Source organism: Anabrus simplex, chromosome 6 (assembly GCF_040414725.1).
Source record: "Anabrus simplex isolate iqAnaSimp1 chromosome 6, ASM4041472v1, whole genome shotgun sequence".
Lineage (NCBI taxonomy): Eukaryota > Metazoa > Arthropoda > Insecta > Orthoptera > Tettigoniidae > Anabrus > Anabrus simplex.
The window spans coordinates 110,259,943-110,275,745 of record NC_090270.1 but is presented as its reverse complement, the minus strand read 5'-3'; the positions used below and the strand labels follow the sequence as shown (position 1 = coordinate 110,275,745).

The following is a 15,803-nucleotide window of genomic DNA, read 5'->3' as shown; positions in this document are numbered from 1 at the left end:
AGTCCACTCTAAAATAATGAAAGAAATATGGGCTCAAAGAGAGCATTCATTCGGTTTTTCGCTTGTCAGCCAGACCGCTAGCGCGAGAAACAAAGTGAACGATCGGCAGTGTCATTTCGTGAATAAAAAGTTTTCATGGCGTGTAACACTCGAAGTCTTCGATTAGTTTCCAAGTCAGTACTCGAGGACCAAAAATATTTCCGCGTGGAAGACTTGTAATAATTTTACGTCAAGGACTTATAAAAAAAATATCTCGTGTTGGGGACTTGTAAATATCTCCAACTTGAGGACTTTGTAATTATTTCTACGTTTACGACTTTAACATTCGTTATTTCTGCTTGGAGTGTTTGAAGAATTCCAAGTCGGTATTCGACAACTAATCGAGACAGTGCTAGAGACTTACATTTGAGAACTTGTTTATATCTACGGAGTAAATATTTAAGTTTGTAATTTTGTACTACGAGTGTTAGTTTATTACCCCCTAGACCTTACTTGGGACTTGTGAATCTTTTTGCGCTGTGACTGATTTATTTTGCGGTGTGAACATCGAACTCAGATAATTTACTGCAGCGAGTACTCATTAATTGGTCAAGACGGCATTTGGAACTTTGCATTTATTTTTGTTGTGTCTAATCGGTTGTTGTTGGGTTTTTTTTCTTTTTTTTCTGTAGAATCGACGGACTTGTGTTTATTTCTACGGCTAGTTATTCACTAACTTAAACTACGTACTCCGAGTGTTAATAACTTGTAAATGAAATGTTCTTCGTTCAAGCTTTACTTGTAGACTCTCTGTAGAGACAAGAGACAATTTCATCATTGCTTGTGGACTCTGTTTAAACGGAACATCTGTAACTGCGTTCATCTTCGATCTTCCGGCTGGGGAGTACAACTTACTCGGTGACTCATTACAGAACGTCATTGTATCCATGGTGAATGCTGCTAGAACTACGGTTTATATTGTCATTGGTTACGCTGGTTGGACTACGTGGTGTCCATGGTTATTGGTAACTGTGAGTGGTCTAGGTAGTGCTCGGGGGTGTTAATTTCCTCATTGTTGCACAAGCTGACGAGGATATTAACTGCAGAGGCGATAGTGAACAAACTTATTGAGAATAAATCAACAGTTGAAATAGAACTCACGTTTATCTGAAAACCTATCTGCGTACCTTATGTCGCACACCATCCTGCACTCAAGACTCATCATTAAGCCTCGGATAATTAATTATGTGCTTAATTTTTTATTTAACCAAGTATGTTTTATTTTTGTTTGTTTACATATTTCCTATATTCGGCGGTATGCTGTATTCTACTTCTTAGATGTCTCCTCTCCACATTTTCCATCCTTACCACTTCTATCAATTAGATTCTCATTTTCATCAGTGCCCCCTAGTTACTGTATTCTACTTCGAGACAGAAATTGCCCGATCATTAAGGACAGCGGTGGGACTGGAACCGTCAGTCTCATTAAGTCTCCTTTGTTTTTCCACTAGTCCGTAACTTAACAGAAAATTTTACATGAAATAGAAGTCTGGAAAGCTTGTAAGATAGTGTGTCGTTCTCGTTTTTAACGAATAAGATGCGTCCCAAAATTTTGAAGAGTGTTACATAAAAAGTGATAGAACTGTATTATATTGCAACTTTTATGTGAAACCCTTTACCTGCAGATATTCGTTCGCAAGTTACGCAACATAACACTAAAGAAGTCGACTCAACGTTTGCTTCCCGAAATGCAAGATGAGAGACCTGCTCCAGCTGATATACCACTTAATAAACTACAGCCTCCAGTGCTACGTGAAACCATGACGAATAGAATACCTAGTGAGATCACTCACCGAGTTCAAGCGCGCTCCCGCAGAGCGGCGCTAGTGGAGCCTAACACCAAGGTCAGCTGTTTTACGCTGATACGCAAATAACCAAATACAACACCCAATTCCTTTAACTTTAATAAGAGAACACACGAGATAAAATGGAACTTTACGAAAAGCGAAAGGAATATTGTGCTTTACATACTTAAAAAAAGTTTGTAAACAGAGCACATAAAACATTAAACATACACCAGATTGCAAATAACACTGACACTTTCCTCAAATAAAGTAAATTACTTAAATTACCCCCAAGACTAGTTTGAGGCCACTTTTGTTAGTTTATAAGTAGACTTAGCAGATTGTCGAGCTTGAAGATCTCTGCGGATTTCTCTCGCTCTGAGGAAGAATCGGCACTTTAAATAGTGGTAGACCAGTTTAGGAATAATGTCCAAAGTGTGTTCAATACACCAGCCAGCTCCTGATGGCACTACTGAAATCGCCTCAATCGAGTTAAGGCACTCATAAAAATTATTGCCTCACATCGACCTAAACGAGCTCAGTTTTTAATGAATTTTCCCTTCAGCCTGGAAAAGAATGTCACACACACTTGTAGATGGACGTGTTAGAAACCTCGTGCCACATACATACATACATACATACATACATACATACATACATACATACATAGAGGTGTAACAATAAGTTATGGCCAAACTTTCAGGACACATCCCTCACACGCAGAAGAAGAAAATATGTTATATGGACATGAGTCCGGAAACGGTTTATTTCCATGTTAGAATTAATCTTCTACAACTCTACATTGTACATTGATCATGGGAAACACACAGGAACAGGACGTTCCCACACAATCATAAAATGTTTAACATGCCTTCCGTTAGCATGCATCAACCCGCCATCTGTGCATCCGGGTTCAATACCCCTGTGGGTGGGTGCGGTAGAGTAACACCAACGATACAGGCTGAATGTTATAAGAGGCCATTAAAAGAGGCCCTAGGGGCTCTTAAGTTTGGAACGTGGGTTGGCAACCACGGGACCCTTACCTGAGTCCTGGCATTACCCTCTACTTACTTGTGCTAGGCTCCTCACTTTCGTCTGTCCTTTCCGACTTCCCTTGGTCAACTGTTGTTCTTTTCCGAACCGACGGTATTAGAGCATTCGAGGCCTAGGGAGTCTTTCATTTTCACGCCCTTCGTGGCCTTTGTCTTTCTTTGGCCGATACCTTCATTTTTCGAAGTGTCGGATTCCTTCCATTTTTTCTCTCTGATTAGTGTTACATAGAGGATGGTTGCCAAGTTATACTTCTTCGTAAAAGAATAATCACCACAACCACACCTTCAGGACACAGGCTATTATTTGGTGTAGTTGCTCTATTGAGGTTATTCATTTGGATTCACGAGTGGGATTACAACGGTGAAAAGCTGTTTTCGTGTGTTTGACCCGATATTTCAGGACTTCTTCCTCTGATGCAATGAGAGAAAATTATACTTAAATTAAAGGAAAAGTTTGATTTTATCCGTATTTTTTTTATCGAGAAATGCAGTGGCATTATCTCTTCATATTCACACAACACACTACACTACCAACTACCACAGCAACACGCAATAGTGATTATATCCCCATATAGAGTTAGCGTCAGGAAGGGCATCGGGCCGTAAAACAGGGCCAAATCCACATGTGCCACACAGTTAGCACCCGCGACGCCACAGGTGTGGGAAAATCTGTAGAAAAAGAAAGAAAGAAATGCAGTGATATTATGACCGTCATACGTGATTACCCCACTTCTTTTCTAAAAACTCTAGAGACCTAGAGCTTCAGCTGCTTCTTGTTATGTTCCAACCTACAGGCGAATGATGTCATCAGCCGTAAAAGCTAAGCAGTCGGTGTCCACTGTTTTGGATCCAGTGCCCAGTCTAACATCACTCATCTCGGGGGAGAGTCAGATAAGTCAGTTTTTTCGGTTTTGTAAATTTTTGCAGAAACCTGTTAAGATCAGTGCTCTCTACCCTTTGACACTAACAAGATAAGTCATTTCGTAATGATACTGAAGAAATAGCCACATGTTACTTCCATATTATTCAAGAATACAAAACAGTTCCCGGTAAGAACCAGGTAAGGGTTATATAACGCATACCTGTCTATGAAATGTCACTGTAACATTTGTCCCAAATGGAACATAATAATTCCTTTTACACTAATGAAGTGGAAAAATCTGCGGTAAATTAAGAAATATCGTCGTTACTAGAGAAATAACTAGAGAATATGTATGCGTACTTACGGGCCGTAGACAGGACTCCCTTATGTTGCATTCCGCTGCTCGTGCCGTCTTTTGTTTCTTTCTTGAGGTCCAGGGCGATCACCGACGAATGGGAGTGTTATGTCTGTGAGTTATCATTATCTTTGTCCATCTGACTAGCGCGGGCAGTTCAAAAAGAAAAATAGCATGTTCCCTGGACTAATAACTATATTACTCTTTTGTTGAAAGGAAAATAGCATGATCCCTGGACCAATAAATATATCATTTAATGAATGAGTTAGGACACAAAACGAGTGAGCAACATGAAGAAAACGACACCTAATTAATGCAAACAACTTCAGTGAGCAAAGACTACACACACGGAAGTGTAAGACAAACAAAACACATACGGAAGCGCTGCGACGTAGAAGAAAAAAAAATGTTGTGAGGTAGTAAAGTATGTATCCATATCATCCTCTACAAGTAAAATATTTGTTTGTTTTTTTCTAGTGGATTTACGTCGCAGGAGTTGGATTACCGAGCTCGATAGCTGCAGTCGCTTAAGTGCGGCCAGTATCCAGTAATCGGGAGATAGTGGGTTCGAGCCCCAGTGTCGGCAGACCTGAAGATGGTTTTCAGTGGTTTCCCATTTTCACACCAGGCAAATGACGGGGCTGTACCTTAATTAAGGCCACGGCCGCTTCCTTCCACTTCCTAGGCCTTTCCTATTCCATCGTCGCCATAAGACCTATCTGTGTCGGTGCGACGTAAAGCAAATAGCAAAAAAAAAAAAAAAAAGGAGTTGGAAGGAAGCGGCCGTGGCCTTAATTAGGGTACAGCCCCAGCATTTTCCTGGCGTGAAAATGGGGAAACCACGGAAAACCATCTTCAGGGCTGCCTTACTATTTCTTAATTTACCGCAGATTTTCGACTTTATTTGTGTAAAAGGAATTATGTTCCATTTGGGACAAATGTTACAGTGACATTTCGTAGATAGGTATGCGCTACGTAATATTTTGAATATTGTGAATAAAGTGGCTTCAACCAGATAAGTCAGTTTGTCTTATGTGTAATACTATGAATTCTGTTGTTATTGTGGACGTGAACATTATTGTCTTCTAAATGAATTACTGGTAGCGATTTTAGATAGCTGCATTTGTTAAAGAGAAGTATTCAATCCTACTAGCTAACAATACAGAAATGTGTCTTGCACGCTTTGGTTTTTACTGGACTACATATACAATAATGCCTGGTCGGTATAGGGTCAGTTTCATTCGCAATCCAAAGCAGATATTCGTGTTTTGAATTAAACAAAAGCCAACCAAAACCATTATTTGAAACGCCGTTTCTATAACCATAGACTGGTTTGACAACATTTGGTAAAATCGGTGAATTCGTATTGTTAAAAAAAATGCTTCCCCTGAGTACTTGAATGTTTTGACTTATGTTGTGATTCGCTCGGATAAGTGATATCTTTATTGGACAGTCTGTTTCTCCTCTTACGGTGACCTTTTCAAGAACATACTTGAAAAGAATGGACGAAAGCCAGTCGCTCTGACGAACGCCATTCTTAATCTCAAAGGATCTAGATATTTTCTCCATGAATTTCACTTTTCACTTTTGTTTAATGTTGTTGTTATTATTAATTATTTGTATGTGAGGTATTCCTCTATGGAATCGCGCTCCATATCTTTGTAATTTGTGTACTTCACGTTGTACATGAAAGTGTGTTTTAAAATAAGAATTCCGTGTCGATGCAACCCAAAGTCCGTAGTTCAGTAATGATTTAGTTCCCAATTCTGAACCCAACTTAATGGATGGAGTTTGTCGATGTATTCGTTCTAGACTGGGCTGAACGTAGGTGTAGCAAAAGGTTAGTTGCACTAACGCGCCGCAGCAGCGCGCTGTGTGTCGCAAACGTGGGCACAGCGGAGAAAGGGACAGACACTGCCCACACGTCTGTTAGGCAGGTCGCTGTGGTGTCTCGTCTAGTATTGTGTGAATAGCGCCCAAATGCAATGGCGCGTCAACTGGACGTTCACTCCAAATATGGGGTGCGTGTGACAATCCGATTCCTATCGGCCAAAAGGAAGAATTGCACGGACATTCATCGCGAAATTAGTGCTGTGTATGGGGAGCGGGCCATTCCCCGGCAAGGTATCGTAAAGTGGCGTCAGCAATTCGAAGCCGGACGCACGGATATCACGGACAACCATCGCGAAGGCAGGCCCGCAATGTCCAGGACCCGTGCAAGGGTCAACAGTGTGAATACGATCATTAGACAGAACCGGCGCATTAAAGAGAGAAATCGCGAAGCAGCTGAACATGTCGTATGGCAGTGTGTTCGCCATCGTTCACGAGGACCTTGGATATCGTAAGCTGTGTCAAAGATGGGCCCCACGTCTTCTCACCGACGAGCCCAAGGGACAACGTTTCCAATCCTCCCTGGCATTTTTGCAACGCTATGCCGCAGACGGCAACTGGTTTCTGCGGCGAATCGTCACAGGCGACGAAACGTGGGTCCACCACTTCACCCCCGAAACGAAGCGAACGTCAATGGAATTGGTGCACCCCTCATCACAACAACGAAAGAAGGCCAAGGTTCAACCTTCAGCCGGTAAGGTTATGGCGACAGTGTTCTTTGACATGGAGGGTTTGCTGCACGTGGAATTCATGCCGAACGAGGCGTAGCATTGTAAAACGTTGCACCGGTTGCGTAAAGCGATTAAAGAGAAGCGCCGGGGGAAATTGAGCGCCGGTGAGATTTTGTTGCACGATAACGAAACACGCACAAGACCCGCCAAACGAGAGAACTGCTGCATCGTTTCAAGTGGGAGGTCTGGCAACATCCACCCTACAGTCCCGACCTAGCGCCATGTGACTTTCATCTGTTCGGTAAGCTCAAAACGGAGCTCGGTGGTCGACGTTTCCAGATCGATGAGGAGGTGAATGCCGCTGTCTCCGAGTGGTTGCAGAACGCAGGAGGAAATTTCTATGCATCCGGCATCGACAAGTTGGTTGTGCGTTCGCAGAAATGTTTCGAGTCTCTTGGAAACTATGTGGAAAAGTGACGTTACAGTGTATGTCGTTATAGTCGTGTTGCTGTTGTATAGGTGGTGTAATAAATGGGCATAACTGGGAAGTGCAACTTATTTTCTGATCTGCCCTCGTAGATGTGTATTATTCAAGATTCTCCGTCAAAAGACGCCGACACAACGGTACATCGATTCCAGGACATTCATTTTTAGACCAGGACATTCTAGTTAACGTTTCCTGCACTCGCTTTCAAAGCATATCAAATGTGTATGCACAATGACTTCGCTCCTGTCATATAGACTTCGATTTTGTGGAAGATGCGGCAAATATTTCCCATACCGCGGCATGTTGTACACCATTTAAAGTAATATTTCAGCTAAAGTGGTTACTTCGAGAGTGTTCCTAATTCCTTTTTGTTGTCGCCCACAATCCTGTAAATGATTTACTATTCTATACAGAATAACATCATCCACAAAAAAGCCTTAGCTCTGATTCCAGCTCTTTACTCACATTTACCGGGTGAGTTGGCTGTGCGGTTAGAGGCGCGCTGCTGTGAGCTTGCATCCGGGAGATAGTGGGCTCGAATCCCACTGTCGGCAGCCCTGAAGAGAGTTTTCCGTGGTTTCCTATTTTCACACCAGGCAAATGCTGGGGCTGTACTTTAATTAAGGCCACGGACGCTTCCTTCCAACTCCTAGGCCTTTCCTATCCCATCGTCGTCATAAGAACTATCTGTGTCGGTGCGACGTAAAGCCAATAGCAAAAAATGAAATCACTCACATTTTAAACTGGCGTATAGGGAGGGACCTAGTGCAGATTTAACGCCCTGTAGGCGATCTGCGCTTCTATGAGGATTGGGCCCTACCGTAGATGATTTCTAATGATGGAAGACAGCACAAATATCCAGTCCCGAAATCAGAACCATTAACAAATGGAAGTTAAAATTCCCGACCCGTCCTGGAATAAAACCCGGCAGCCCTTCGACCAAAGGCCAGCACACTGACCATTTAGCCATGGAGCCAAACTTTACTCAGAGCATAACTTGGCGTTTCATTCGTCTATGCAGAGACTACTGCGAAACACATACCAGTGTTTTGTATCCCTAAATTAGCATTCCACCTTTCGTGATACATAGTGTATAATAGGGGGTCATATGGACATTTTTCTCACTCTGTGCAACAAATCATTCCTCGGCATCACGGCTTTTTTAAGCACAGAAATAAAAAATTTCTTACTATGTACGTATACTGAATTCCCTACATGTCACCAAAGACCCTAGCTCTTTATTTTTAACAATAATAATGTTATTGTTTCTACGTCCCACAAACTACATTCTGACGGTTTTCGGACACGCCGAGGTTACGGAATGTTGTCCCGCAGGAGTTCTTTTATTTGCCAGTAAATCTGACAACGCGAGTCTGACGTATTTGAACACTTTCACCACCGGACTGAGCCAAGATCGAACCTGCCAAGTTAGGGTGATAAGACCAGCGCCTCAACCGTCTAAGCCACTCACACCGGTATTTTTAACAAGTTACATCATTTAATTCTCTACGTTCATTTTAATTATTGAAATTTCTGAAATTACCCGGATGTGTTGTGTTCATATAATGTTCAGATTATGTTCTTTAGTTCAGTGTGTTCTTATGACCATTTTTACATTTGCTCTTGTTGAATGAGCATAATTCATGACGTTTCAAAATAAATTACCCGTCTTCCAAAACTTATATTTACTAATGCAAATCTGTTCGCATTTCCAAACACATTGCATACTATTACGTAAGTCCTCAAGTTCCGTTCACCACAATTAACAAGCGTTCAACGTTTCCTCCACTTGCAGCATAGATAACATCAAGATGGTAACAGAATTCATCCCCAATGCGTCTGAGAGTATATTCAGTTACAAAATGCGCAGCGGCTGGAATTCTGGTTGTTAGCTCAACCACATAGGCGGATAATGGTGGAACGTAAGCACAATATTCAAGGCATCCCCATAGGAAGAAACTACATGATGTGGTGTCTGGAGATAGTGAAGACGAAGAGTGTAATGCTAGGTCGTGGGGTCCTGTGCGTAACGTAGTCTAAATTAACTCAGTCTTGCTGAAATCTGTGAGTGTACCGGTTCGCGTCACCTATCCTTCGCTGTCGGTCTACTGCTACTGAGACAATATTATTCGTTACCATTACACTGGTAAAGAGACCTAGGACCTAGGCAAGGTTTTTATTTCCCCTCCCCTTAGAAGGTGACGCCTTCTCTCTGGCCAGGAGTCAAGAGACTCGCAGTTTGCTGCCCCGAGAAGTGTTGTTACTGCTACCCACAAACGGTTCGGCGATATCGGAGCTGTTCGTGGTTGTGGTGTACCGTTAAGAAGGTTGTGTCAGGAACAGGACGGAGATATATCGGTACGGCGTTTATTATTTAATGTGAACTAAAGAAAGGCACAGTAATCTCCTCCAACACTAAAATGTTTCTACACATTCTGGTTATTAATGGCTGTTTTTGTTAAAATATTCAACGCATCCCCATAGGAAGAAACTACATGATGTGGTGTCTGGAGATAGTGAAGACCAAGAGTGTAATGGTAGGTCGTCGGGTGCTGTGCGTAACGTAGTCAAAATTAAGTCAGTCTTGCTGAAATCTGTGAGTGTACCGGTTCGCGTCACCTATCCTTCGCTGTCGGTCTACTGCTACTGAGACAATATTATTCGTTACCATTACAATGGTCAAGAGACCTAGGACCTAGGCAAGGTTTTTATTTCCCCTCCCGTAACGGCACTTTTGATACTATAACTAAACATTTAATCTGACGAATGTGATCTATGGACATTGTTAATTCACAACACTGAATTGTTTAAACTGTCAAATGTTTCCAAATGCTGATCGTTGATCACTAAACAGTATTATTGAACACTCGCATGACAGAATATTAACAAAGACTTGCACATAACGGGCTTCACATGATTGCTTTAAGACTATAAAAGCATCTAGAGGTCTACAGGGTCTTTCACTCGAAGTGGGGCCGGCCGGTCGGCAGTGGGTAGATGGGCGAGCACATTGCAACTCGCTGAGCTTGGGGCCGGGAGAGTGCCCCTATGAATCGCATGTAAATAACAAGCACGCATAATAACGCATAATCATTTCTCACCATGTCACAGAAGATATTGAATATTGTCCTCCACCTGCATCTACACAGTTCATCTAAGGAAATTTTCATTCATATGCATTAGTTCATCAACCGAGATAACCTCAATTTCTCTTGTGATATTTTGTTTGAGTTCATCTACAGTGTGAAAATGGGAGTATTGGTGGCAGTAACTGCAGACAGGATAATAGGGCCTATCGTTTTGAAACCACAATCACTGGGCAGAGATTTAGGAATGACATTCTCGTACCATTCTTTAACAATTGATGGACAGTGAATGCCAGTCTGGATATTTCCAGCAAGACTCGGCAACCGCGCATACGCCTAACGAGTCATTAAGTATAAATGAGGAAATTTTTGACAATAGAGTAATTAGTAAACCGTTGTGACCCGCAAGATCCCCAGATCTTACGGTTCGTGATTTTTATTTATGGAAAAAAAATTGAAAAATAAGCTTTATCAACAAACCCTCACACTGAAGCCAGAAATGTGTAGATGCAGGTGTAAGGTGGTGATTATTGTTTTAAGAGGAAGTACAACTAGGCAACCATCCTCTATATAACATTAATCAGGGTGAAAAAAATGGAGAGGGTCCGACACTTCGAAAAATGAAGATATCGGCCAAAGGAAGACAAGGGCCACGAAGGGTGTGAAAACGAAAGACTCCCTAGCCCTCGCAAACCTAATAGCTTCGGGGTCGGAAAAGAACAAGAGTTGACCAAGGGAGGTCGGACAGGATAGATTGAAGTGAGGAGCCTGGCAGAAGTAAGTGGAAGCAATGCCAGGACTCAGCTAAGGGCCCCGTGGTCGCCAACCCACGCTCCAAAGTACAGAGCCCCTGAGGCCCCTTTTAGTCGCCTCTTACGACAGGCAGGAGATACCGTGGGTGTTATTCTACCGCCCCCACTCACAGGGCGGGGGGGATGCAGGTGTAAGAGACTTCAACATCTTGACAAGGTGAGAAATTATACTTTGATTATGCGTTATTATGTATGGTTGTTATTTACATGCGATTCATACGGGCGCTCTCCCGGCCCCAAAGCGAGTTGCCATGTGCTCACCCATCTACCCGCTGCGCTTCGCCGACCGGCCCCACTTTGAGTGAAACGCCTTGTAGAACTCATGCTATAGAGACAAATAAATCAAACTGTTACAAAAATACAACACTGCATTTGTTTTGTGTGTGTATGTGTGCGTGAGCAATATTATTTCATATTGGTTAATGTACAGTGTAATATTTTAATTGCTTTAAAGGTGTGAGTGAGAGCGTGTGTGTTAGCATCTGCTAAATTACAAGGTGATACAAAGGGCACTAGGAAAGTTTTGCAATGTAAGTGAACGCTTTAGACGTTTCAAAATAATTTCTACCACACTCAATACAATTCTCCACACGTCGAAACCAGTCTCAGAACCAACTCTGCCACTTTTCATCGGTTACATTTTCACACTCTTGATCCCATGCTGCTAGAAGCTCCTCGTCGGATGCAAAACGCCGCCCTTTCAGCTTTATCTTCACTTCTGGGAAGAGTGCGAAGTCACATGGGGCAAGATCAGGACTGAATGGAAGGTGATCAAGTTCAGTCAACCCTGATTTGGCAAGAAAATCCATTGTTACATTAGCACGATGTGCTGGAGTATTGTCGTGATGCAAGAGCCAAGTATTGAGCCGTGACCTTGGACGGAGCTGCTTGAGAGCCTGGATGACCTGAGGCAGACAAGTCTCACTGTACCGCTTCGCAGTAACTGTCCTTTGTGTTCCTAGCACAACTCGAGTCAGGATGCCCCGTTTAGTGAAGAATACTGCAATCACCCCTTTCTTCACTGACCTTGACTTTCGCACAGTCACAAGAGCACCCTTATCTTCAAACAGCCGCACCTTATCTGGGATTTTGTTGGGACATCGTAATAATAAAGCCAAGTTTCGTCAGGTGGTGGTGGTGGTGATTATTGTTTTAAGAGGAAGTACAACTAGGCAACCATCCTCTATATAACACTAATCAGAGGGGAAAAAATGGAAGGGATCGACACTTCGAAAAATGAATATATCGGTCAAAGAAAGACAAGGGCCACGAAGGGCGTGAAAATGAAAGACTCCCTAGCCCTCAAAAACCTAATAGCGTCGGGGTCGGAAAAGAACAAGAGTTGACCAAGGGAGGTCGGATAGGATAGATGAAAGTGAGGAGCCTGGCACAAGTAAGTGGAAGCAATGCTAGGACTCAGCTGAGGGCCCCGTGGTCGCCAATCCACGCTCCAAAGTTCAGAGCCCCTGGGTCCCTTTTAGTCGCCTCTTACGACAGGCAGGGGATACCGTGGGTGTTATTGTACCGCCCCCACCCACAGGGGGGGTAAAGTTTCGTCACCTGTAACGATGCTATTGACGTTACGCGAAGTCCCATTTTCAAAGTGTTATAGTATTTTTCGGCACCATTTCACTCGATGTGCCCTTTGTTCCTCTGAAAGTGAATGGTGCACCCAAAGGGAACAAACCTTTCAACATGGAGATGGTCGTGTAGAATTGAATGAATAGCTGGTGCAGGGATGTGGAGGGTTTCTTCTTCCTGCCGATATGTCAACCGCCTCTCTTGCTGCAACATTTTCCTCACAGCTTCAATGCTTCCCTCAGTCACTGATTCAGAAGTTCGCCCACAACGAGGATCGCCTTCAACCCCAAAATTTCCCCTCTGGAACTCTTTGTACGAGTGGAAAATTCTTGTCCGATGTGGCCAGTCTTTCCCCAGCACAGGAGTCATTTCCTCCAGGCACTGGTCAACAGTTAATCCACTAGCAAAATTGTAGCGGATAATTACGCGATATTCACCTTAATCTTAACTTGCTTTCAAACCCACTGCTTGGTAACAGCTGGTGGTGGTGGTGGTGATTGTTGTTTTAAGAGGAAGTACAACTAGGCAACCATCCTCTATATAACACTAATCAGAGGGGAAAAAATGGAAGGGATCGACACTTCGAAAAATGAATATATCGGTCAAAGAAAGACAAGGGCCACGAAGGGCGTGAAAATGAAAGACTCCCTAGCCCTCAAAAACCTAATAGCGTCGGGGTCGGAAAAGAACAAGAGTTGACCAAGGGAGGTCGGATAGGATAGATGAAAGTGAGGAGCCTGGCACAAGTAAGTGGAAGCAATGCTAGGACTCAGCTGAGGGCCCCGTGGTCGCCAATCCACGCTCCAAAGTTCAGAGTCCCTGGGGCCCCTTTTAGTCGCCTCTTACGACAGGCAGGGGATACCGTGGGTGTTATTGTACCGCCCCCACCCACAGGGGGGGGTAAAGTTTCGTCACCTGTAACGATGCTATTGACGTTACGCGAAGTCCCATTTTCAAAGTGTTATAGTATTTTTCGGCACCATTTCACTCGATGTACCCTTTGTTCCTCTGAAAGTGAATGGTGCACCCAAAGGGAACAAACCTTTCAACATGGAGATGGTCGTGTAGAATTGAATGAATAGCTGGTGCAGGGATGTGGAGGGTTTCTTCTACCTGCCGATATGTCAACCGCCTCTCTTGCTGCAACATTTTCCTCACAGCTTCAATGCTTCCCTCAGTCACTGATTCAGAATTTCGCCCACAACGAGGATCGCCTTCAACCCCAAAATTTCCCCTCTGGAACTCTTTGTACGAGTGGAAAATTCTTGTCTGATGTGGCCAGTCTTTCCCCAGCACAGGAGTCATTTCCTCCAGGCACTGATCAACAGTTAATCCACTAGCAAAATTGTAGCGGATAATTACGCGATATTCACCTTAATCTTAACTTGCTTTCAAACCCACTGCTTGGTAACTGCTGGTGGTGGTGGTGGTGATTGTTGTTTTAAGAGGAAGTACAACTAGGCAACCATCCTCTATATAACACTAATCAGAGGGAAAAATGGAAGGGATCCGACACTTCGAAAAATGAAGATGTCGGCCAAAGGAAGACAAGGGCCACGAAAGGCGTGAAAATGAAAGACTCTCTAGCCCTCGCAAACCTAATACCGTCGGGGTCGGAAAAAAGCAAGAGTTGACCAAGGGAGGGCGGATAGGATAGATGAAATTGAGGAGCCTGGCACAAGTAAGTGGAAGCAATACCAGGACTCAGCTGAGGGTCCCGTGGTCGCCAACCCACACTCCAAAGTTTAGAGCCCCTGAGGCCCCTTTTAGTCGCCTCTTAGGACAGGCAGGGAATACCGTGGGTGTTATTCTACCGCCCCCACCCACAGGGGGAGGTAACAGCTGGTGTGAAGGTCGCTCCTTGCAGCCTTCTAGATCGGTTTTCACCTTCTCCCCTCCCTTTTCATCCCTCACCATAACAGGGGTGTCCAGCCAACCGTTTATGCGTACTGCAAAACGTTCCTAGTGCCCTTTGTATTTCAGCAGAAAAGTATTGTAAATGTGGTTGAGTGTAAAAGAGGGACATGCTGCCGAACTTCGCCCCTTGAAAGAAGATAAATAAATAAATAAATAAATAAATAAATAAATAAATAAATAAATAAATAAATAAATAAATAAATAAATAAATAAATAAATAAATAAATACTTTAATTGTTCTATATTTGCCCTATGTCGTGCCCTCCCCTCCTGTCAAAGGACGTGCCAAGTACCTAGTTGTACCTATTGATATAAGATAGATTTCAATATTTCAATATTAAATTGGGAACATTCTTGTTTCAGATTCGCCTCATGACGCCCGAGCGATGCCGGGGATTCACCGTTCATCCGCCGTCGGCGATCTACCCGATCCATTGGCGGAAATGGAGCCTGTACTTCGATGAGAAGCACGCAGACTGGACGATGTCCAAACTGAACGAGAGTTTGACGATCCACCTGTGGAACAAATTCAGTGTGGCAAAGAACATCACTGTCGGGTCACGGCAACCTTATGCCCAAATTGCGAAAAAATTTTGTCCTAAAGTGTATTCGCACTGTGGTAAAATCTTTTGAAGAGAGCGGCGGTGCTTTCCTTCCTCACATATTGGACACACGTCGTTACGAAGTTCTTCTGTTTTTCAGATTCATCCACATCTATTCTATGTCGGATCCAGGAAGATGCAGTGATGAGTGTTTGCACATCACTGGTGCTACAATGCAGCGCCTATACACTTGTTGTTTTATATAGCTAGGTTTTCTACTCAAGAAATTTCTGGGGGGTTTTCTTATTTTATTTTAAGACCAATAAGAATGTAAGTTACTGAAATACGCACATTAATATTCTTCCGAAAATCTTTATTTTTTAATTTGACTGACACTGTGGAATTTTATCTTATAATTCTTTGTTAAAACATGTCCTTCGGAAATGATGATACGGTGTTGTTCGGAAATAAATGATTCTTCTTGCCTCACACTACTACTGACTTTTTGAATGAGAGATAACTCAACTGCTTCATTCCAATTAGTCTCCGTCTGCAGCGATATATATCTCCGGTGGTGGTGGTGATTATTGTTTTAAGAGGAAGTACAACTAGGCAACCATCCTCTGTATAACACTAATCAAAGGGAAAAATGGAAGGGATCCGACACTTCGAAAAATGAAGGTATCGACCAAAGGAAGACAAGGGCCACGAAGGGCGTGAAAATG

General features: G+C 43.1%; 1 protein-coding gene across 1 annotated transcript in view; it reads left to right on the top strand.

The window, feature by feature from the left end:
- The window catches only part of LOC136875883 (lactosylceramide 4-alpha-galactosyltransferase), an 81,000-nt gene extending 65,552 nt beyond the window's left edge, over window positions 1-15,448 (top strand). The window contains exon 4 of the mRNA XM_067149503.2: window positions 14,900-15,448. Coding sequence (XP_067005604.2) covers window positions 14,900-15,169 — 270 coding nt within the window. The 3' untranslated portion in view covers window positions 15,170-15,448. The remainder of the gene's footprint in view (window positions 1-14,899) is intronic.
- Window positions 15,449-15,803: the final 355 nt, after the last annotated feature.